At 33.8% G+C, this 25,544-nt stretch overlaps 2 protein-coding genes across 6 annotated transcripts in view; one reads left to right on the top strand and one right to left on the bottom strand.

Moving 5' to 3' along the window:
• ZC2HC1A (zinc finger C2HC-type containing 1A) overlaps positions 1-25,544 on the top strand; it is an 82,633-nt gene that overhangs the window by 56,076 nt on the left and 1,013 nt on the right. Inside the window, exon 9 of one of the 2 annotated variants that reach the window (XM_060115621.1) lies at positions 153-1,120. The exons of the other annotated variant lie outside the window; for it this stretch is intronic. Coding sequence (XP_059971604.1) covers positions 153-318 — 166 coding nt within the window. The 3' untranslated portion in view covers positions 319-1,120. Of the gene's footprint in view, positions 1-152; positions 1,121-25,544 lie in introns of those variants that run through there. 2 annotated transcript variants of the gene reach the window in all.
• IL7 (interleukin 7) overlaps positions 17,776-25,544 on the bottom strand; it is a 49,058-nt gene continuing 41,289 nt past the window's right edge. The window contains exons 3-6 of one of the 4 annotated variants that reach the window (XM_060116328.1): positions 23,619-23,699; positions 22,405-22,536; positions 19,949-20,002; positions 17,776-17,895 (exon numbers count right to left, since the gene is read on the bottom strand). In XM_060116328.1, coding sequence (XP_059972311.1) covers positions 17,776-17,895; positions 19,949-20,002; positions 22,405-22,536; positions 23,619-23,699 — 387 coding nt within the window. The remainder of the gene's footprint in view (positions 17,896-19,948; positions 20,003-22,404; positions 22,537-23,618; positions 23,700-25,544) is intronic. The other 3 variants (XM_060116330.1, XM_060116329.1, XM_060116331.1) reach the window with 3 other exon arrangements.

Below are 25,544 nucleotides of genomic sequence, written 5' to 3' on the forward strand. Positions count from 1 at the left end.
GATTTTGTTTAATCTGAACTAGAAGAATATTAACAATGAGATTAAGCGAGCTTTTAGTTACACTTAATATTATGTTCTGTTTCCCAAGGCTTACAGATTGAAAACTACTGACATGAACTTTGTGTTTCTACTTTCTTTCTGTACCTCTCCAGGCCAGATGGAGACTATGTCTCTTCACTTAATGGTGGAAACATTAAAGGCATTGAAGGAAACTCAGTGGGACACTTACCAAAATTCTGCCATGAGTGTGGGACTAAATACCCTGTAGAATGGGCAAAGTTCTGCTGTGAATGTGGCGTTCGAAGAATGATTCTGTGAACAGAATCCAAAAAGAGAAAGAGCTAAGTCCAGAATTTTATGACTGTTGATGCTTGGACATCTAGAGCACTTCCTCTAGTGATCTTGTGCGAAAATCATTCATAATACTTTTTTCAACAGTTTTTGGAGCATAATCCTTTGGCTGTGTAATGTGTGTGTGTATGTATGTGTGTGTACATATACTGTATATAATAAATACCTGACAACCTAAACTGTGCCATACAAGGAGATATTCACTTATCAGTCAGAAAATAATTTCAAGTGGAATCATTAACTTAGGTATTACTTTTCTGTTGTTGTTAAAGCACATTAAACATACCTCCACAAACTCTCAAACACTAGTGCTTAGCCCTTTAAGCTTTAGGATGATCATTACTTTGAGCAAAAAATCAGAATAAACATTTTTATTATTGGTGCCTATTTTCAGATAGTATCATTTAGGCTGGGATGCTTGGAATTTTGGAACTGAAGAGAATATTTTTAGTTACACTTAGTTATGTGAGGTCATTTTTCTGTAGAGCTCTTTCATAATTAATTTTATAAATATTTTTTAGAAAGAGAGGGGAAAAAAACCCCTATGGTCTCTGTTGCCCTTTACTCGGTGTATTATTGATTATATAATTTAGAGGTCTTTACTCAATTCTTTAAACTGTAATTATGCAATTTTTTTTCAGAGATACAGGCTGAAAATACAGATGTATCTTATTCTAGTTATAGCTGAATGAGTTTTTAACTCAGTGTGTATTAGTTGAACATATATTCTTTCTACTGCTAATTGTCTTCAAATTTCACTTTTTTTCCTTTCTTTTCCATATACTCATGTCTGAACAGTAATTTTAATTTACTACTTCATTTTTGCAAAGTTTGCATATTATTTAATAGAAGATGCAAAAAATTCCTTGCAAAATCTTGCATTTATATCTATGGACTTGATTTAGAAGAAATATTAATGGATTTTAAAACAAACCATCTCAGCTAATAGACAGTAACTTCAATAATTAATCATTAGTGCAGGGCATGCAGGTTTAAAAGAATTTGCATTTTAGTCACTTGAAGTATAATTATATGTAGTTATGGGTAGGTTAAGAGAACATCTAATTTTTCCTACTCATATTTCCTTTCTAGTGTTTAGCACTGAATCACCATTCACATCACAATAAAAAGCCACTGAAAATGCATTGCTTTAATGGATAGCTGATTTATTATGTAATTAAACATTCACAAAAATGTAATTATACTTCCTCTTTAACTTTGACTAAAATACCGCTTTTAATCATTGTCACTTTCAGTGTAACATAGTATTTAGTAGTAGACATCTTTGATTGCTTGTGCAGCCATATTCAGTAATTCAGTAGTAGTTTCTGTCGAATCAAACCTACCAGAGCCTTGATCTTATAAAGGTACAAGCAGATCTATTATAGGTAGTTTCTAGCTTCTTATTTATGATTCTGATCAGTTGTAAGGATCAGTGTAGAATTTTGTGGCTTATAACTTTCTCTGAAATTTATTTATACATATACTTTATAATTTTATTCATTGTTTTTTTTGTTTTGAGGTTTTTTTTGTTGTCTTTCCCATTTGGGTAGGGGGTAACTTAGTAGTAATGGGAATTATTTACCTTATAGTTTCTTTCCTTTCTATTAATTTTTTTCTGGTTGCCTTTATTCAATCATATTGGTCAAAAGGAAGGGTCAAAAGTCAAAAAAAATGTATTACAGCTTATTCCATCAACTAGAATAAGCTGTAGTAAATTTAGGAAAATAATGTACATATTAGGATTCCATTTCAATAGTTTGTTCTTCTGTTCTAATTATTATAAATCATTTGAAGAAGAACTTCAAACCCTTGTCTTGATCTAGAATTGAGCACTGTCTTCTTTCAAATATATTTTTAAAGATCACATTTTTTGTCTGCCCAAGGAAGGGATAGGTGAATGAGCTTAAAGTGGCACATGTTTGTTTCTCACTGAATTTTACTGTGGCAAGTAAATGTTATAATGTACTACATGGAAATGGGTTGGTAAGAAATCATCTAATTCCAGAACCCAGAGATTATTATAAACAGTAAGTAGGTGAAATATATTTATGAATTATGAAACATGATGCAAGGTATTTAAATGCATTTTTATATTACTTGCATATATTATTCTCATGTTGATCTGTTGTGCAATAGTTCAGTTTTTAAGAAATTTTCCTTGATCTATGCATCATTTATTTTATTTTTATTTATTTTCACAAGTATTTTCCATTGTGGTAGGATAAAAAGATGACTGTAAGCATAAATTAAAAATGTAAAAATTGCTTATGTAATATTCTGAAAGTTATTAGCTTGGAAAAGTAAGATTATTATGGCTGCTGTTGTCTCTTGTTCACTGTTTTTTAATTACAAATAATGTCCTCATTTTTGAACCTATTCAATAAAGACATGAAGCAAAAAAATGCTAGTTGGTTTTCACTGATGTCTTATCTTTTATCCAGAAACAGGTAGAAAGATAGGAATGTACTGAAATATAAAGAAAATATTCGAAGTCAGAATATAGACTTTTTAATGAAAAAAGAGTTTTCTTTGGCAGTTTTTTTGTGCTGTCAGCTTTTAAAGGAATTATTACTATTTTCTTGAATTGAAATGTTTTATAAATTTAAAGCACTATAAATATGTTTCTTCACAAGATTTTTAAGGCATAGAATCATTCTCTTCATAGCCAATAAAATCTAGCAGTTGAAAACATTAGGGAAATCAAGGTTGATAGGAAACATGGATATTTCTAATTAGGTAATATACAGTTCAGTGGCAGAAAGTATTTGTGATGAATACTTAGTGATTTAGATCATCATATTTAAAATTTTAAACAGGAGCTGTGTCTAGTGAAAATATGATCAGGTTAGACATGTTTAATTTGCACTCAATTTTTCTTAGGCTAGAGGTGGACACTTTCTACCATGAGTAGAAGCTCAGGGAATGAAAAAATAGTAGAATACGTACATAGCTACAGAAAGTCAGCAGAACTCTTATGTCTTTATTAGCATTGCAGATATATGTATTTTATATGCTAAGTATATTTTCAGTTTTTTAATGGTAAGTGTATTTTTAGTACTAAGATAGGTTAATTTTTCCAACTGACTATGTTATTGCATAGAGCAGTGGAGAATCATTGAAACAAAGTTTATGGTAGCCACACTCACCTTTTTTCATTTAGAAAATTTTTAGTTAAATATTATTGTCATGATATTCATTATTTCTATACAATTTTGCTTTTATATGTGAATTGCTTTTTTGCCACTAGAGGGTGCTTTTGGATAATTTTTTTTTATTAGTTTCTGCTTTATAACAAAGTGAATCAGTCATACATATACATCTGTTCCCACATCCCTTCCCTCTTGCGTCTCCCTCCCTCCCACCCTCCCTATCCCACCCCTCCAGGCGGTCACAAAGCACCGAGCTGGATAATTTATATTGCCAGCCTCCAGTTATTACTTGAAGGCCCTTCAGCAATAAGTATGATTTTTTTTGATAACGTGAAATTACACAGATTTATAAGATGTAGTTTTTTGCTGTTTATTTTGTCATGATTTTAATAACCCATATGTTTTTTGTTTGTTTGTTTTTAAGAAACCTAGTGTAGCTCATTTTGGGTACCAGCCTGGCAGTTTTTGATAGAAATATTTCATATTAACACCTCACATAATTTTGTTAGCAAAATTATGCATCTCAAACATATTACTTATGCACATCACCAAATAATTCTTGTACTATTACTTTAACATTTCATCTTAATTGTATAACAGTTACAATCTCCTTTTAAGATGGGGATTTTGTTTTCCATCAATCAGCTAGTCTTAACATTATATCTAACATACTCAAGTGACATCGATTTAGATAGCTAAATAAGTGGTTAGACCAACTAATGTAAGATGCACAAAGCTAAAACTTTCCAAACAGTTAAAAAAATGCTTTACATGTTCTTAAATCTATGAAATGCTAGGAATCAAGAGATATAAGTAAAATGTGATTTAGTCCCTGCCTTGAAGTTGATAATTTATTTGGAAAAGCTGTTATATAAACAGACAATTACAACTTAGGACAAAAAGAAGGATTTTTTAAAATTGAAGTATAGTTGATTTGCAATGTTGTGAAAGGATTCATCTTAATGGAACTTTTCCTTATAAAAGTACCAACAAAATGCTTTATTAAGTGTTGAAGCTTCTTATCACAAGTCATACAGTTGACCATTTCCTATTTTCTTTTTTTTCCTTCCTTGTTCCAATGCTTAGGAGAAAACTTGGTAGAATATAAGTGAGAGCTGCACCACCTTTTAGTGAGGAAAAGGCAAGTGGCAGTGGAGAAGGATATGTGTGTGATGGGGTTTGTCAGAGCTGTAAAGTGTGAACTACGTGGACTGTCCTGAGGACTGAGGAAAATCAGTACTGAGTAAAAGTTACTGAAAAATTCCAGCTGTTCAATCTTATCTCACATAACTCTTCACTTTAACTTTCACTGTCCTTTTTTTGCCCTGTCCTTTTTTTTTTTTTTTTTTTTTTTTTTTTTTTTCCTCTCTTTACTCCATTTCTATGCCTATTTTGAATCTGCAACAATAAGGCCGGGGAGAGGAGGCTGCCAGTATTGGTGAGTAGATTATACTTGACAATGAAATGCTGATTTTCACTCATCAAATCAGTGATCTTAAATTATAATAAAGGGCCTCCCTGGTGGCGCAAGTGGTTGAGAGTCCGCCTGCCGATGCAGGGGATACGGGTTCGTGCCCCGGTCTGGGAGGATCCCATATGCCGCGGAGCGGCTGGGCCCGTGAGCCATGGCCGCTGAGCCTGCGCGTCCGGAGCCTGCGCGTCCGGAGCCTGTGCTCCGCAACGGGGGAGGCCACAACAGTGAGAGGCCCGCATACCGCAAAAAAAAATAAATAAATAAATAAATAAATAAATAAAACTGAAAACCGTCTGGGGCATTAAGATAAATGTCCTTATCTACTGATGACGGAGATATAAATTGATAATACTTTTTGAAGAAGTTGACTAAATTTACTTTAAAAGCCTTTAAAATACACATGCCTCATAACCCAGTAATTTTATTTCTAAGATGTATTTCTTCTTAAAGGAGTAATCTAAAGAAAAATATTTATGCAGAATACATTTAATAGTACTATTTGTAGCGATAAAAATTAATTTAGTAAGTTAATAAAGCACTTTCAAATAATTTTTAATGGCATGATGAGGTTATGTTTTATTAGGACAAATAGCCTAAGATAGGGAATGTGTGTAAAATATGATTCCAGCTATATAAAAGATTGCACAAATAAAAAGGCTTGAAATATATTCCTCATCATATTTTCCTTGTTTCTACTAAGTATTTGTGATGTTACATATTCTTTATATTTTTTGTATTGTCAATTTTTTTTTTTTTTTTGCGGTACGCGGGCCTCTCACTGTTGTGGCCTCTCCCGTTGCGGAGCACAGGCTCTGGACGCGCAGGCTCAGCAGCCATGACTCACAGGCCTAGCCGCTCCACGGCATGTGGGATCCTCCTGGACCAGGGTACAAACCCGTGTCCACTGCATCGGCAGGCGGACTCTCAACCACTGTGCCACCAGGGAAGCCCATGTATTGTCAATTTTTAAATGAATATATAATACTTTTTTAATCTTTAGAAATGAGGGTTATGTTTTTCAGAATCACTTGTATGTGATAATCGTTTATTTAAAATCACTACCTCATCTTCATTTGTTTTCTGACATTCACAAATGTAGTTGATAGCCCTTGTAATATAGTTAAGCTAGTTTGTTTCTGATACCTCTGTTGCTGTGGTTTCTGTCAACTCTATATAATTTTAGTAAGATAATTTTTCTTGAATTTTAGTCATATTATATTCTTGTATAGCCCTCCCTCCCTTAACTGTTTATCATCCGTGATTTGAAGAGTCCAAGGAATACAAGTGAATTTTTAATTTATAGAGCATAAAGTAAAAAACCTGGTCTAAATATTTTAGAGGTTTTTTGGTTTCTTTTTTTTTTTTGCCATTCCGTTGTTGAGCTGTGGGGGCAAAAAATTGTGTGTGTGTGTGTATCTGTGTATGTGTGTGTGTATGTGTGTATATGTATGTGTGTGGGTATGTGTGTATATGTGTGTCTGTCTGTGTATGTGTGTGTGCATTTGAAACATTCACATCTATTTTCACATACCTACTATAAAACTTTAAAGATTTTTTAAAAGTTATCTTACTTTCTTCTCCTTGTTATTTTAATCAAGAAGAATACTTTAAGAACCAGAAAGTTTTAAAAATAGATTTCCATTTTTACTAATCTTCCCAAACTTAAGAGTCCTTATAGGGAAAACTCATATGTACCTCACAAGAAACATCAGAAATTCTTTATTTTGAACACTAGTTCTTCAAGGGTGATTCTCTTTGGAAACATACTATTCTAACTGTTAACTTGAAAATTTAAAACAATAGGTTTGTTTTTCAATTTATTCCTTACTATAGACAAAATCAAAACACCATTTGAATGAGTAGCACGTCTGCTAGATCAGCTCTGTATCCTTGGTGAGGCACTGTATTCTCATGGTCTTTGCTTTTGATAAACAGTGTTATGATTCTCCCTCAAGTATCTCTAGAAAGATTGTTTCTCACTGATGCCATTACCAGAAAGCTGATATGAGGAGGAGGGGCACTTATCACTCACTGCCTTAGATACTTTACTATAATTTAAGTAGAAAACTTTGAACAATATTAGAAGATAAACACTGCTCAAAACATAGCTAGTAGTGAAAAATTATCTTGATCTAATTTTAAACCTAAATTTTCTTACTATCTATAATGGGCATTTGTCCTGTTTATGGACAGCATCTTTTGAAAATCCTGTGTTCGGTGAGTTTTCTGTATTGAATCCCACTGCCTTGAAATCATAGCCAGAGTTTAGTTTTCCATGCTTTCTTGTGGGTAAGGAGTAGTCATGTGACTTGGGAACTACCGACCAGACTCAGATTCTGAAACAAGTAATGTGGGAAAGCAGATGCTGTATAACATCTTTTTCTATTGAGGATGGTGGGGAGACACTGAGCTTTGAAGGGAACTGTGGCAGAGTCAAGAAATGGCACCCTATTGCAAGATGTGACTTGTCACTCTTTAACTCTGAACCAGTGACTATGCCAAGGGGAAAAGCAGGAAGAACACACTGATTCATCTGAAGAAGTCAAATGACATCAAATGAATTAAAGGGAATGGGTTATTAAAATATCAGTGCTAAATGATGCTTTTTCAAAGGCAATTGGGAATCTTTCTTTTTACATTTGTATACACAATATCTGTGACAACAGCCCTAGAATGTGAGTCCAGAGCTTCAGATCTAAGTCCAAATGCTAAATGATTTAAAGTTGTTTTAATTTTAACTTGAAAACTTAAAGTCACATGTCCCCATGGTAGCACTTTAACTGACTGTCCTCCACTGGAGTAGTGTTTCATTATGATTTGGGCATTGTTTCTGGCTGAACAACTGCCAGACTTGATTAGCGGGCTCTTCCAGAAATTCTGTGAGTTACCCAATAGCTTTTAATAAATTCCTTTTTGCTTAAACTAAGTAGACTGGCATCTGTTATTTGAACTGAAAAAGCTTTCAAAGGTAGAATTTAGTATGACCTTGTGCTTCCCTTTTGAAAAGTGCTTAAAACCATATTCTACAGCAGGACTCTTCAATGTACTGAGTTAAGACAACTTTCCTCATCCCAAGCATGCTGTTAGATAATCACAAACTGAATTTTAAGAAATGTATTTAAGTTAATGTAATTATATCCATCTGGCAGGGCTAATTTTAAGATTATCAATAATGTGTATAAAATCTTTGCCACAAGGTCTGACACTTAACAGGTTCTCAATAAATGATATAAATTACTTATATAATTTTGGATATATGTACATGTTCCTCAAATAATTACTTAATTCCTATTATGTGCCAGGCACTATTCTAGGGGCAGTGAACAAAACAGTCAAAAGTCCCTGACCTTTTGAAGTTTACATTCTAGTGGAGGAAGATTGAAAATAAAGAAGCTAAATCAATAAATATATGTTGTATTAGAATGTGATGAGTGCTATGGAGAAAAATGAAGCGGGGAAGAGATGGTTAGAATGAGATAGGAGGGAGAGTGGACATGAGTTGCAGTTTTAAGTAGGGTGTTGAAGGATGATGACAGTAGGTGACATTTGAGCGCACAACTTCTAGAGGGATGAGCCCTTACTGTTTGTCCTTTTTGTTTACTGTGTTGAATTGTTTGTTGCATCATTCCCCCTAATGTTAAGTGCTTTCTGTTAAGAGTATTTAATCTCTTGAAGCATGCAGGTGGACAAGAGAGAAAAGAGTATTTCATGTGGAAGGTAAAAAAGAACAAAGCCTCTGAGGTAGGACCCCTGGAAATGTGGAATGGTGTGAGCAAGGAACAAAAGATTAGAACTTTAAGGTAGCCAGATTGTTCATGCTGTAGAAGCCACCAACATGATTTTGGCTTACTCAGAGTAAGATAGGAATAGGGAGTGACATGATCTGCCTTAAACATATACTCTGAATATGTGTTCTTTGGCCCCTAAATGAATGAGAAATAAAAGGCAAAAGAAAATAGTCGTCACCCATTCTGTTCTAAAATGTCCGTGTGTATCGATGAAATTAAGTTCTCTTAACACTCAGCTTTCGTGAAAGAATTACATGATGCACTTTAGAGTTGAAACAAACTGAAACTTTCCAACCCCACCTGAGTATAACACAAAATGAGCTGCTTCTTCGTTTCACAGGTTTCCGCTCACTGGAAATGAAGCCCTATTTGTTATTGACGCAGCTATTTTGTCTTACTTAGGGAGGCAAAGTTTAGTCATTAATTTTACCTTCTTAATATAGTACCTAATATTCATAAACTTATATTTCATTCTTATTTCCTCATTCATCAGTGTAAAATAATCTCAACATAACCTTCAAATGTGTGGAACAGAGATCCTTCTAAGATACCTTGAAAAGCAGGAGGGAGGGTTAGTAAAAGATGCACGTGGACTAAAACTGGAAGGTCATTAGGTCCGGAGGAAGCTCTAAGTATTGGTCCATCTGCCAGCCTCTATGCTTCTCTTGCTCATCTGTCCATTCTCTAATTGCCAATCTTCTTCACTCACTCCTATGTACCTTGTTCTCCCATTCCTTAGCTTGCCAATGCCCAACTTAATAAAACCTTAAAACATTCTATTTCAGACTTAACTTTGGGCAAATTTATTTAGGATTGTGGCTCAAATTTCTGGAACAGAGCACGTGAACTCTAGCTCCTCTTCTCAAGCTATGTGATATACGTCACAGATCATTACCCAGTCTATCAATTAGTTGTACTTTGAGCAGATGCCCTATACCCTCTTCCCATTAGTTGCGATAGAGGCATGAGTTCACGTGGTTAAGAACAGAGTCACTTAGCAGAAGTCATGGGTGGTGCAGACTCCCTTACAGGAGGCGTGGATATGTCAGGGAATGACTGACATGTTTAGAAAACAAGTATTTGCTTATATTTGTAATAGTCTTCAAACTAGAAAATTTGAAAACTGAAGTGAAATGTTTTATGTAGAAAATTTGTTAATAACTCTTTATTCGTATTAATCTGGTGCAAAGATTCTCAATGGCAGGAGAGAGACAAACCTCTGGGAAATACGTATCCAAATTTTCTGATGATGCAGTGGAGTAATGTATAGTTTAAAAAAGCAAATTCATTGCATCTCTTACTTTCATAATACCTCAGAAAGTAAAGCTTGACAAAATCTTGGCTGGTGGGGTTATGCTGAAGGTAAATTAAGAATTTAAAAAGTGATTTTAGAAGTTTCTACATTCATGGAACACATGACTTCTGTTTATAGATGACATGATTTTCTATGTAGAAAATCTCAAGGAATCTACCAAAAAAACCTAGAACTTATAAGTTTAGTTCTAACAAGGTCATAGGATCCAAGGACAATATCCAAAACTCAGTTAATCCTATATGGCAGCAATAAACAATAGGGATTTGAATTTTAAATACAATAGCATGCAGGCACGCACACACACAAATAGTTATGCATAAATGTAACAATATATGTGTATGCTGAAAACTATAAAGCACTGATGAAAGAACACAAAAATTTAAGGATATATATACTGTGTTTATTAATTCAAAGAATAAACATAACATAGATGTCAGTTCTCCCCAGTTGAATCAATGCAATCTCAATCAAAATTCCAGCAAGTTTTTGGGGTTTTTTGGGGGGATGGTGGAGTTTGTGGTTTGGCATCCTGATCCTAAAATGTATATGGAAAGGCAAAATAGCTAGAATAGCCAAAACAATTCTGAAAAAGAAAAACTTGGAGAACTCATTCAACCCAATTTCTAGATATTATAAGGTCATAGTAATCAAGTCAGTGTGGTTTTGTAGAAAAGATAGACATTTAGATCATTGGAACAGAATAGAGCATCCATAACTCAATCCACACAAAAACAGTCAACTGAAGTTTACAAAAGCACAAAAGTAATTCAGTTGATAAAGTATAGTCTTTTCAACAAATGGCAAATGATTGTCCATGTGCAAAAAAATGAACCTTAATACACACCTTATATTCAGACAGAGTGAAGTAAGTCAGAAAGAGAAAAACAAATATTGTATATTAACACATATATGTGGAATCTGAAAAATTTGGTATAGATGATTTTATTTACAAAGCAGAAATAGAGACACAGATGTAGAGAACAAATGTATGGATACCAAGGGGGAAGGAGGTGTGGGATGAACTGGGAGATTGGGATTGATATATATATACTATAGATACTATGTATAAAATAGATAACTAATGAGAACCTACTATATAGCACAGGGAACTCAGTGCTCTGTGGTGACTTAAATGATAAGGAAATTCAAAAGAGGGGATATATGTTTACGTATAGCTGATTCACTTTGCTGTACAGTATAAACTAACACAATATTGTAAAGCAACTACACTCCAATAAAATAAATAAATAACTCAAGTGCTTCGCGGGTGGCGCAGTGGTTGAGAATCCGCCTGCCAATGCAGGGGACAAGGGTTCGAGCCCTGGTCTGGGAAGATCCCACATGCTGCGGAGCAGCTACGCCCATGCGCCACAACTACTGAAGCCCATGAACCTAGAGCCCATGCTCCGCAAAAAGAGAAGCCACCGTACTGAGAAGCCTGTGCACCGCAACAAAGAGCCCCTGCTCTCTGCAACTAGAGAAAGCCCGTGTGCAGCAACGAAGACTCAATGCAGCCAAAAAACAAAAAAACAAAAAAACTCAAAATGAGTCATAGACCTAACTGTAAAACATATGACTCTAAAAACTTTTAGGTCAGTGGTTTCAACTCTCTGTCTGGGACAGTTCAGCAATGGCTGGAGACATTTTTTTTTTTTTTTTTTTTTCGGTACGCGGGCCTCTCACTGCTGTGGGCTCTCCCGTTGCAGAGCACAGGCTCCGGACGCGCAGGCTCAGCGGCCATGGCTCACAGGCCCAGCCGCTCCGCGACATGTGGGATCCTCCCGGACTGGGGCACAAACCCGTGTCCCCTGCATCGGCAGGCGGACCCTCAGCCACTGCGCCACCAGGGAAGCCCTGGAGACATTTTTGATTGTCACTTCTTGGAGGAGGATGCTATTGGTGTCGAGTGAGTAGAGACCAGGGATGCTGCTAAACATCCTACAATGTACAGCACAACCATACCCACAACAAATAATGCTAATTTTTTTAGTTTGGATAAATGTACTATGGTTTTGTAAGATATTAGTGTTAGAGGAAACTTGGTAAAGGGTATTTGGGAACATGCTGTACTCTTTTTGTAACTCTTCTATGCATCTGAAATTATTTCAAACTAAAAAGTAAAGCTTGCGTATCACTACTTTAGAGTAGCAGACTACTTCAAAGTCAAACATTTGGTAATTTCATGATTTATTTCTATGACAGCATCATGTACTATTGTTGAAGCATTCTGTTTTGATTTCTGTTGCAAAATGACTTGAATCCTTCAATGAAATGTATTAAATGTGTAAATATTGCCAGTCATGTATTAAATGCTAAAATTTTTGAGACTAAGAAAATATTTTCAAAAGTCTTCTCTTAAAAGGGGGTCTTCTTTGATTATCTAACCTAAAATATCACCTCTTTCCACCAGTCTGTTTTTTTTTCCTTTCCATTAGAACTTGTTTTCTGTAGTAATTTTGTTTATTTATTGTTTACTGTTTCCTCTCCTAGAATATATGCTTCATGAAAGCACAGACTTTATTGTACCAATAGGATCAGGACTATCACATTAGAGACGGATGCTTAATAAGTGTTTGTTGAGTGAATGAATTATCTATTTGTGTTGCATCTTCCTGTTAAGTGGTCAGTATTTAGAAGTTGGAGCTTCTTCTTTAAACCCACTGGCTCTGAATATATTTGTCCCAACCCTAGTAATTTCCCCTGAGTGAAACTCATTCCTAAGCAGAAAGATGTATTGGTCTACACACTTAAGATTTTTCACAGAAAAAGACAAATCCTTTTCCTCCTTTCTGTTGGGAAGGAGGCAAGAAGATGACAGAGTAAATAACTGTTGTTTTGTACTTTTCTGTCAGATCTTTCTGGTTCTACTAGAAGGTTTTTATCTCGCCATATTGGATGCTCTGCAAACTAAGCTCCTTTCATTTGTGATAGTATTTGGACCACTGCCAGGACAATTTATTAGATTTTCTTCTGTTTAATTAAATTTTTAAGTAAAATGCTCCTGTTAGAACCAGATTATTTCAGACATAAGAAAGTTTGTGATAAGCATCAAAGATGGAAACTGGCAAACACATGTCCACTTTCCACATGGCAGCATCTGGTGATTGAGTTATTTGCTGAGCTGAGCAGTGGAGACACAAACAAAGGAATCTTCAACCCCACCTGGGAAGGTGTGAAAAGACTTCAGAAAGGATGGTAGGTACCCTTAGAATGAGTCTTGGAAGAAAAGGAATAAATCAGCATGCAAGAGTAGCTAAACTTAAATTGTGAATATTGCCACTTGTCTACATTTTCTTCATTTTAAATGTGATAGAAAATTAATTCACCTTTAAGATAGTATCTTAAAGAACACTAACCAATCCCCCACTTAGAAAATTTCTTATACAAAAAAATGTACTTCTTTCTTACCATTTTGTATGGAGAGGTAGAAAAACAAACCCCAGTTTATTCCTAAACGAGAATAACCATTTTTGCATCTTTCTTAAATACTAATTTTGTGGATCTAGATGAATACATATATTTTGATATTTAGACATTAAAAACTGTTGGAATTGGCAATTATCAATGTATCTACCTATTTTGTTTCTCTTATTCTGTAAGTTTTCCTATTACATCAGAATCAAGACTGAAAGATGTTTCACAACTAATAACGTTTAGAAATCAAAGAAAGTTCCATTGAGATTGTGAGAAGATGACGTTGAGAGGTCATGTTCATTTAAATTAGTTATGTTTTAGGGCCTTATCTATCTTTAAGTAATCTATATTATAGAAATGTATTTTCTGGATTATTTAAATAGGTTTATTAATTAATTTAAAATTCATCTTTATTAACTACCATATGTGTGGCTTTATCCATTAGGTGCTGAAGGAAACAAAAGGTCATACATTCTTTCAGGGGAGAGAAAACATTTTAAACAACTCTGAATAGAAAAATTAATAATAATTGTATTTAAGATAAAGTAGTAAGAGGAACATATCAAATAATAATGCACAATGCAGGCAATTAAGTTCTACGCACAACTAAAGGAGGAAACATTAGCATTAGAGGCAGACTTTTGAGATATTGCGTGTTCAGTTCCAGACCACTGCAATAAAGCGAGTCACATGAATGTTTTTGGTTTCCCAGTGCATGTAAAAATTATGTTTACACTATCCTGTAGTGTAAAAAGTGTGCAATAGCATTGTGTCTAAAGAAAAAATAAGCAATGTACATACCTTAATTAAATACTTTATTGTTAAAAAATGCTAAGCATCACCTGAGCTTTCAGTGAGTCATAATCTTTTTGCAATAGTAGCATCAAAAATCACAGATTACCATAACATATAATAATAATCATAAAGTTTGAAATATTGCAAGATTCACCAAAATGTAACCAGAGACGTTAAGTGAGCAAGTGCTGTTGCAAAAAATGGTACAGATAAACTTGTTTGACACAGGGTTGCCACAAATTTTCAATTTGTAAAAAACCCAGTATCTGTGAAGCGCAGTAAAGTGAAGCACAATAAAACAAGTTTATCCCTTATCTACAACTATCATAGAAGTCACAGCAATTGAGAAGAAAGGAATTAAGATGCCCCTAGAAGTTTGAGCAGGATCTGAATAGAATTTGGGAGAACTTTCTAAGCAGTAAGAACATAATGACTAAAGATATGAAGATTGCATTGACAGAGTACTATACAGACTGTAGAGTAGAAATGTATGTTTCTGGAGAAATATTTACAGTAGATTTGATGAGATGTCCTTCTTAAACTGGCTGTCAATGAAAGAATGGCTTAAAGAAAAGAAACACTTCTAATTGTAATAGAACTATCTTAATCCTGAAAGGAGTATTTCCTTCAGCAGATCCCTTTAAAGCTTACTTTAAAAGACTTCTAACGGAGTTCCTTTGTATAAAGCAATATTCCTCAAAGTGTGGTAGGATAATGGTTTTTACATAAAAGTGTTCTGTAGTCAAATTTTGGAAATGCTATGTTAGTGTTAAACTTTTTTAAAAAAAGCTTTATGAGTTTACAGAGTTTTAAATTACTTACATGAATTATGAGTCTCCAAGAGAAAATTATCTGACCTCAGAACTCAGAATTCTCTGGGGTTTTAATTATTATTATTATTATCATTATTTTAATAATCAATAAGTTTTAGGGTTTCTTGAGACAAGCTTTAGAAAATGCTGATTGAAAGCATCCACATACATATTTCAAAGAAAATGTTCATTGAGATAAAACAAGTCGAACTGAGGGATAGAAATAATAAAAAAATATAGTATCCAAGATCATTATTAACCAGCCTGCCTTGTCTTTACTTACCTTGCTGGTAGCTAGGAAACATAGAAGGGAAATATAACCATAAAAGCCTGGGTATTTTTTTCCAAGTATTTGACACACCATGATGAATAAAAATTTTTGAGTGCAAATTTTCTGTAAAATTCAATTCTATCATAAACAATGATAAAAATCAAAGTCAAAGGTTAAAATAAAATGGAAGAAAATTTTAATAATGTAATAAAGCATTTTAAAATATTTTTCCTTATTTTGCCACAATCTCAGAATTTTTTCAATACTGTTGGAAACGTTATAGACAGCCTTCAGGGAAACATCTTTTATTTATTTATTTATTTATTTATTTTTGCGGTACACGGGCCTCTCACTGTTGTGGCCTCTCCCGTTGCGGAGCACAGGCTCCGGACACGCAGGGTCAGCGGCCATGGCTCACGGGCCCAGCCGCTCCACGGCATGTGGGATCTTCCTGGACCGGGGCACGAACCCATGTCCCCTGCATTGGCAGGCGGACTCTCAACCACTGCGCCACCAGAGAATCCCCCAAGGAAACATCTTAAAGAACATTTTAAGTTTCCCTTTAGAAATTTAAAATTTCACCATTTCATAGCTGATGGTTTACCAATAGCACCAGTTCATCAGGGTGGAAATGTACCATATAGTTGACCTGTTTAGTGGTGGAAGGAAGAATAGCCTACTTTGAAAAGTCCATCTGAAGAAAAAGCTTGGTGAAGAATCATTTGCTCCTAAAAAGTGTTAGTAAACTCCCTTTTCTGGAGTTAATAATGAAAACCAAATAGAAAACATAGTTGGGTCAACACCTCATTAATGGGATAATCAGTGAATTCTATACAACAGTCTGTACAATTCTATACAGCTATCTGCACCAGTGAGGAAGAAACTCCATGTAGGTTGGGGAGAGTGAGAAAGAGATGCAGAGAGACAGACATGAACTGAGAGGAAGGTCTTACCTCCACACATTGAGGATGGCATCTGAGCATTGTCAGTAGATCAAATAAAGCCAGTCAGCTCTTAACCAGATGGTGATGAGGCCGTGGTGGCTGTTTTAGAACTCTTGGCTTGCCTAGAATAGTGTTTTCAGTTCCCTTTATAAGTGGAGACTGTTGGCAAACCTTTCTAAGCTGCATCTGATATATACAAGTTTCTTTAAAAAGACTAAAATTTAACATAGGAAGTAAAGCAGCGTTCCTGTTCTTGTATAGTTTGGCAGTCCAGGTCTCATGTACATTCTCAATAATAAGAGATTGAAGGTTATATTTCAGTGAAAGAAATCAAATAATGGTGCAGTATTAAAAATCTTGATCTTAAAAATTCTGTTGGGGGAATCCCTGGGCGGTCCAGTGGTTAGGACTCTGCACTTCCACTGCAGAGGGCCCAGGTTCGATCCCTACTTGGGGACCTAAGATCCTGCAAGCCGCATGGTACAGCCAAAAACCAAACAAACTAAACTCCTATTGGGATTCATTAAGTGAATCTGACAGTGTTAATACATAGGTCATTTATTATCAAAGGAGAAATGTTATCCAAAGTAAGCAATTGTAATACTGTATGAAAATATTTTTATATACAAATAGAGTGTCAAAATTAAATATATACATTCCATTAATTAAAAGGCCAACATATATTATTCTCTTAAAAATATAGTTCCCAAGTTGCAAACTCATTTAGACAAATTTTATTACACATAAATGACAACAGTAACTCAGTACTATGGTTTAGCATCCTTAGAACAGATGACTTTCTATTTTGTGGAATTATTCTTTATCTTCATTTTAAAACATCTGTTATATCATTTATTAAAGGCACTGTGTTATACATTCATGTTTAATTACATCTCTCAATTATCTTGGATTCCTTTATGCTACTGCTTCTTTAAGCTGTATGACACTTGTTCTCATGGGCCTTATCCATATCTCACTGTAACTCTGAAACATTTCCAGTACAGATGACAACAATTTCCACTCTCATTGCAGTATGCTGATGCATAGTGGGCCATAAAATTATTTTGGTAATAATGACATGTTAATTTTTAATCCTTGTAAACTTTATACATTTCACAGAATTTATATGTCTTCTGAAAATTTTAAACAGGTTTAAAAAGTATTATTGCAACTAATATCTTACATAGATTGTCTTACAAAAATCAGTTCAGAATTAATACCGATTGATATATGTCCTCATGCATGTGAAATAGTTTGTTGATTGCAGCATTTGGTTTCCACTGTTTATGTCCATCTTCTAGTACTACAGTAAGGATTTCTCAATTGCCGTAATCCGTTTTTACCAGGATGCATTCAGTAACTTCCAGAAGACATTTTACCCGGAAAATTGCATAAGCAGATAGATTCTTGGAGGATACAAATAAAGCTCTTAAGTTTTTATATTGCCACTCCGTAATTTTCAATGTTCTTTAGCGCCCCTCAAAATTTTATTCCAACAAGTTTTTATCTTTTGTAGTAGTATCTTTAGGAAACACAGGTCATTCTGCTTTTTCTGTTCCTTTAAAGACTTATTCTCTTCCTAGAGAAATATATAAAAAAGTTTTTAAGTTCACATTTTTATAAAAATACACATTTAAAAATATTTAATCTTTAATATCCATTATGCTAGCTTATACTAAAAAATTGGTTTAATTAAAAAGAATCTTGAATGATATTTTTTAAAACCATGGTTTCTAGCTATAATTGTGATCATTGATGTGTAGAAAAGTCAAGGTTGTTACGGTTTAAGATTTAGGATTAATTAAAGAGCTATGTTAGGTGGATGTCATTTTCACCACTGCAACAGTGGTCATAAAGAGTGCTATTTAAACTTTTGTGAGAAAGATTTGTACATTACTCAATTGATTTTTTTACAATGGAAAAAATGTTTTTATGGAAGGAATAATTACACTGAAAATATTCAGTTTATTTTGTCAAAGATGATTAATAAGGACATACCTGATAAAGCTTGTTCCCTAGTCTTCCCTAGAGTATGGAAGATCACTGCCTCATAAGCTAGTTTTCAGTCCCCGACAAAAATCTTAATAAGGGCTACTTGTACACCCTACAGAAAGTGGAGAAAGAGATACCTCACACGGAAAAGATATATAGGAGAGTAGCTGTGCACATACTCAGTTACATTTCCATGAGTCTCTGGGAAGTGGATTAGTACAGGGTTGAGTAATTTCTTCATTTAGATAACAACCAATTATTGGGTGTTTTCTAGGTCAGGTATTGTGCTCAGTGTTATAAATGCATTATTTCATTTTATCTACTTAATAATTATGAAATTGACTATTTCACCTTTCACATTTGAGGAAACTGAGATGTAAAGAGGATAAATAAGCCGCCATGGTCACACATTAAGTAAATGTAATGATTAGGTCTTGAGCTTATTTGTCCTATTTTTAGTTTAGTCACATTCAGATCTCTTTTAGCTATATATTTAGTAACAGTAACACATATCCTTTAAATAATGCACTTAAAAGATTAGAGGACAGATTTCAAAGATAAATATGAAGGAGAATTTCTCGTATTCTTCTCTTTAATGAGGGTCCCAGGACATCTTTAAAAAGTGCAAATTGAAGTTTATGTGACTAAGCAGGTTTGAAATACATAGATGTGAATATTTGATGACTTTTCTCAAAGATCAAGATTGAACATTCATTAAAAAGACAAAAAAACAAAGAACCATGATTTTGCCTCTGTAATCCTGGGAACACAGATGTTATCTCCTTTTTCTAAACTTTCTTTCTAAATTCCCCTTAGCCAGAGACCCTCAATGTATTTATTTATATTGCTCAGTTATTCATTTCAACTATTCCACTTCAGGTTGAATTCCTAGCGTTTCCTGAGTCCCAGGGTGTGCAGACTCACCCTGCTTCTCTAAGAGGAATAAGGAATTTCCATATATATATATACACACATAGTGGTCAAATAACATAATAACGGAAGTGTGAAAAGGGAATCTATCGCTCTCATGAGCCAGGTGTGTTCATTTTTCTATGTCTCATTCTAGTTAATATTTATATCATTGTAATGTTTAATCAGATTTAATTAAATATTCTGACTTTTTCATTCATATTTTCTACATTGTTATATAATTTTGTGTAATAATCTAATAGAATGTGTGTAAATATATATAAATATAGAATATTCATATACCATTATACATATACAGTATATACTGTACAGTCTATACTAATAAAATAGGTATAAAATGGGTTCTCATGTTTAGTATGTATTTCTTTACTAGAGTAGCTTTTTTTCATTGTATCTTGTTGTCTATTTTATTTTCTCCTATATTGTTCATGTCCTTTGCTATTACCTACTGAGGTTTTAATTGTATTTCTTTTTAAAAAATCAATGCTCTGACATTTTCTCTAGCTTCTTTAATTTTAAAATAGTGGTTTTTAAAAATGCAGTTTAAAGGGATCCAATTTCTAAGGGGTACCTCCCTTCTCCTTTTACCAACATTATAATGAATATTTTCAAAATCTAGCATATAAAAGGAAACAATTCAAAGAGAAATATTAAGGAATTAAGTTGAGTAAAAAGCTGATAAGAAAAGAAAACTATACAATCACTCTTACCAAATTCTTAGTGGGTTGGGCTTCACCCAGGGAAGTTGGTTTTCTTCCTTTACCCTTAAAAACCAAATCATATTTACAATATTGATTATTAATCCTTTATTACTCCTTCCATTAATATAATTGCTAATATTCATATTACTCTCAGCTCATCTAATCTATTTGAATATCTACTTTAAATTATTTATTGTTAGTGTGGCAGAATACTAATCTCATTTAGAAATTGAATAACAGGGAAAAGGGAGAAACAAGAGAGGTTAGTCTTCTGAATAACCTGGATGCATAATTTTTCAAATATGCCCAGCACTGTGTTAATTGCTGTGAGGTATGAAAAACTAATATAGAAGGGTATACTAACAGAGACAAAACTAGAATTTTAATCAACATGAAAATAACATTAGCATTAAGTTGTTAAATCCTTACCATAAATTTTATTAAGCTTTACCCATCAGAAGCAAAATGAAATAACTATAAAAAGCTTGTAGCATGCCTAACTCACGAAGAAAATTCAATATAGCTGACCATCTTTAACATCTTGCCTTCTCTTTTCAAGAAAAATGTGGATTGTAGCAGGTTAATTTTGTAACATAATTTTATTTAATTTCAAGATTTGAATTATTTGTGTATTTTCTTTTTCTACAATTAGTTGATTTTGGAATATGGTAATCAATGCAAAACTCAACACATGAGAGAAAGAATTGCAAATATACATCATACCTCTAACCTTTAACACTTTCTAGGCCAAGAGGTGATATCGCTAGTTTGCTCTGCATTCTTTTCAGTTAAGCCCTGATGTGAAGCTTATACACAACATAAGCCATTACTAAGTAACTGGTTGTGTAAGCAACATGAAATGAACTTGCTATTCCTGCATTAGATAGTACAGTAGTCTCTCTGTATTTGTGGGGGATTGGTTACAGGACCCCAGTGGATACCAAAATCCAAGGATGGATGCTCAAGTCCCCTATATAAAATAGCGCTGAATTTGCATATAACAAGGCACATGCTCCTGTATACTTTAAATCATCTCTAGATTACTTACAATACCTAATGCAATGTAAATGCTATGTAAATAGTTGTAAACACAAAATAAATGCTGTGTAAATAGTTGTCGATGTGGCTTGACAAATTCGAGTTTTGCTTTTTGGAACTTTCTAGAGATTTTTTTCTGAATATTTTTGATCCACAGTTGGTTGAATCAGAGGATGCAGAACCCATGGATATGAAAGGCTGACTGTACTTTAAATCACTATAAATAAGGATTAAGAGATGGTAAGCTAGAATGTAAAGTCTTCATGAATCTTAAGCTTGGCCTTGAAGGATGCATAGAACAAGAGAGATCAGATTTACAGAAAAGAGAACAGTAGAAATTCCATATAAGGAACTAACATTAGTAAGGGGACAAGATTGGAAATAATCTTGGCAAATCCACAACACCAAGAGGAGACTGGCTTGCATCAAGTAGATAATGTAATGATAAATGAAGTGGTCCAACTTATACGGTCCAACATATATTTTCATCACTGTCAGTAGGGCTCAGGACAATCTTACCATTTTACCTTCTGTGGACAACTACTAGTATTAAAAATTAAAAAAACACACAATCTTTTTTCTATCATAAAAATATTAAAATTTTCTTTTAAAAATTATAAGAAATATTTTTGGCCTTATGTGGCAGCTGGTAAAATTCATGAAGAGGGAGTAAAAATAATAATAATAATAATAGTAATTATAAAACATTTATTGAAACTTTTTAGTACTAAGTACTCTATATTATGTCATTTTCACATCCTATAATGTAGGTACTATATTTTTCTCCACTTTGCAGATGAAGAAACTGTTGTCTAGTCTCAAGATAATGTCTTCCAAATTTTGTTTTATTGTTTACATTTCATGACCACTAGCAGAGAAGTAGGAAAAAATTAGCCCTATACTTATCAAAATTATTGAGGCAAAAAACTTGAAAATTGTTGGACATAAATATGCCCAATTTTTATATACAAATATACTTGTTAAATACATTTGATTACCCATTTTATTGGCCATGAGTTCTTATAAGTGTGTACATGTATGGATTAAAATTATTAAGACATTTTAGACATAAAAATTTACCATTCCTCACCCAACTTATCACACTAGCCTCCTTGAAAGTTATTATGACAATAAAATTTATTATTTTCTTTCATTTATTTATTTTCCTTTTTTAATTGAAGTATAGTTGACTTACAATGTTGCTTTCATTTATTTTTAGTACCTTTTTAAAAACAATTTATTTGCCCTAGCCAAGAGATGAATAGGTACTTTACAAGTTGAGGCTTTCCTCTTCTAGAATTGAGTAAATGTATTTCAATTTCCTGGTAAGCACTTAGATTTCTATGCTAACAATTTGATCATCAGAGAATGATAGTATCTTATCACTGGAGTTGTCTACAGTTTTGTTCAAACAGTCCTCAGCTTACCTTGCTGGTGCAGTTCAACAGTGTTAATGTGCCCTGTGAAACTGTTGATAGGTGAAGATTGAAATCGTCACTGATATTCATTTTAAGGAATTGCTTCAACTTTCGAGCAGCACGATATAAAAACGAAGCTTCCTATTACAGAAAAAAATCAGAAGGGCTGTGTTTCATATAAAATATTAAGAAGTGATAAGCTTTCCTAAGGAGCCTAAGGCCAGAACTGTATTCCTAAGTAACACCCCACCTCCACCCCAGTTTTCTTCTATTCCAGTTAATCGCATGACTGAAGAGAAACTAGACTGAAACTGTTTAGCTCCCAGGTGACAGCCTAAAGTGCCTAGAACCCAATTTAATGATTATCTGACTTTTTAAAGTCCCTTTTCTTTGCTATGTGTGATCTTATCGCTTATGAGTGAACATATAACAAGTTTATTCAATTTTAAACAAGATAACTAAAGGAGAGGTCTTCTGGAAGCAATAATAGTGAAAGGTATGTGTGACTTTTCTTATTATTATTTTTGCCCTTTTTGAGCTATGGAAGAATAGCTGGCAATAAGAAAATAAAGGGCCTATTCACCTAAAACAAGTTTTTCAAATATTTAATGTAAGAAATTTAAAAAAAAAGAATTTATGGATATATTTTTAAATGCCATGAAGTTAACTCAGCTATTGTGAGTTTAAAAAAAGTCTATTGAATAACACACTAGTTTCTGCAGAAAGAGATGACACAAATTTTTGTTGGAAATTCTGTAGATTGTAATATTATACTAACTAGAAGTGGTAGTGGTTTGAAGATAAGCAAATATTGAAAGAAAAAATTTCAAAATGCCTAAAACTAAATTACACCCATTACGTGTGTGTGTGTGTGTGTGTGTGTGTGTGTATGTGTGCAAGCAGTCACTCTGACAAGCATTTTCCTGCATAAAAATTTCAGAAATAAGAGATATGGGTCTTTGAATTCAGCAGTTCTAGTATTTTCAAGGTGAAAATGAAATGCTAAAATTAAAAGGAATATTTATCAAATAAGCATAGGGCTATTTGTAAAATAAAAGTATAAAAGACCATAGTATAACTTAACATATCAGTGGGAATTGTCGGGTTAGAGCCAAAAGACTGTGTTATTAATATAATCAATAAAATTAACAGAGATACAAAAAATATAAGCTTCTATGAAATCAAGCTTGAATGACATATAAACTCCAAATAATTGTCATTACCTTATTATCATCACATGAATGTTTTTTTAAAAAGTTAGGTTCGTTATTCAGGCAATTGCTATCAAAGTCTATCATGCTGTCCTGTAATAAATAATATAAAATAATATGGTTAAACTGGGGACCTTTCTAGCATGTAGTAATTATAAAAATAACAATGTTATAATACTTGGTATTTATATGTGCATTTTAAGGAAAATAACTTTAGTCTGACTTAGCTGACTAGGCAGGAAGAATAGTTGTCTATTGTTGAAGAATAAACAAGCATATACAAACCCTCACGTATTTAGAGCTTCCCCCAGACTCTATAGGTTAATCTCAGAAATCATGGAGAGAAACTGGCTTTTTTGGGGAAATAAAAGTACCTATTTTAGAAGTTATACTATATAGACAGCATACTATAAATTTTGAAATCGTGAAGTTGAGATGCATTTAAGAGGTTATTTGGTCCAATTTCCTGCCACTATCAAACAGCGACAAAGGGAATTTACTTTAGAATGAAGGTGAAGCCTCTTGACAGTGAGTAAATTTGAAATTCATTCTGCAGCATTTTAAATAATTCAGTTGGGGATGTTTGAGGTAGAATTTAGCTGAGAAAAAAGTGAGATTGAATATGTGCATTGTCATTGTCATGTACGAAGGGGGGAAGGCAAACTGGCACATTCTCATTTTTCTTTTCTAAGGAATGTAGTATTAGAAGGTGGCTATTAGCTGAATCAAGAATGTACTTGAGGGCTTCCCTGGTGGCACAGTGGTTGAGAGTCCACCTGCCGATGCAGGGGACACGGGTTCGTGCCCTGGTCCGGGAAGATCCCACATGCCGCAGAGCGGCTAGGCCCGTGAGCCATGGCTGCTGAGCCTGCGCTCCTCAACGGGAGAGGCCACAACAGTGAGAGGCCCGCGTACCACCAAAAAAAAAAAAAAAAAAAAAAAGAATGTACTTGACATATTAGGAAGAATTTCCTAAGGATTCAGATTCTTTATGCACAAGATTGGACTAGCTCTGTCCAGCAAACTAGCCATTCCATGCTATCAGAGCTTCTAGAAGGACTTCAAGCAATCTTAGCCTATGTGTTGTCATCTAAGGAACAGATAAAACGTGGAGTAATGGCAGGATGTAATCATGGGCTTCTAATCTTCATCTGCCTCTCAGAAACATATGCATTACTCTTCTCACCATTGAAAAGCATAAATGGTCTCTGGAATTATCCTGACTTTAAATGTATCTGTTTTATCTATAGGAATTACAGCCTGAACACGTAATCATTCATTTAACCGTTCAACACTTACTACAGGCCAATGGGCAAAGTCCTCTGCCAAGCTTGATAGGGGAACAAAGACAAGAAAACACAGTCCCATTTTCTTATGCCATTTGATTTAAAGGGCAGATGCTGCATCCTTGGACACTTGTACATAACTTCTTATATTTGTAAAAGTATGCTTATGTAAACAGAAGATTTGTTAGTGCCAGACATCCCAGTCATGCTGCAAATATCTCAAGTGCAAATAGATATATTTTTCTATTACTATCCTCATGTTGCCATTATACGTATTCCTGAAAAGATAGTGGAAAATTAATGTTTGCCTGTTAAATCATTTTCCTATTGACTTGCATTTAACCCTAAGAAGTACAATAAATCATGTATACATTTCTCTCTGATAAAACATGCTTTTCATTTTTGCCATGCCATCTGTCAAAAAAGAAGATAAACAAATGTGCAGCTAATCTGTATGATGTTTTCCAATTTACCAAAAATATTATATGAATTAGTACCTATTTCTTGGATCATTTTAACCAATTGCATGACACACGAATATTTGAAAAGTCATATTGGTTAAGCCATTGCTCCAGGTATTTAACAAAACTCATTTTTGGCAGATACAAAAAGGGTGTTTTTATACCAGGTAATTTGTTTGCCAGATGTGTAC

This window comes from Mesoplodon densirostris, chromosome 13, assembly GCF_025265405.1.
Source record: "Mesoplodon densirostris isolate mMesDen1 chromosome 13, mMesDen1 primary haplotype, whole genome shotgun sequence".
Classification (NCBI taxonomy): domain Eukaryota; kingdom Metazoa; phylum Chordata; class Mammalia; order Artiodactyla; family Ziphiidae; genus Mesoplodon; species Mesoplodon densirostris.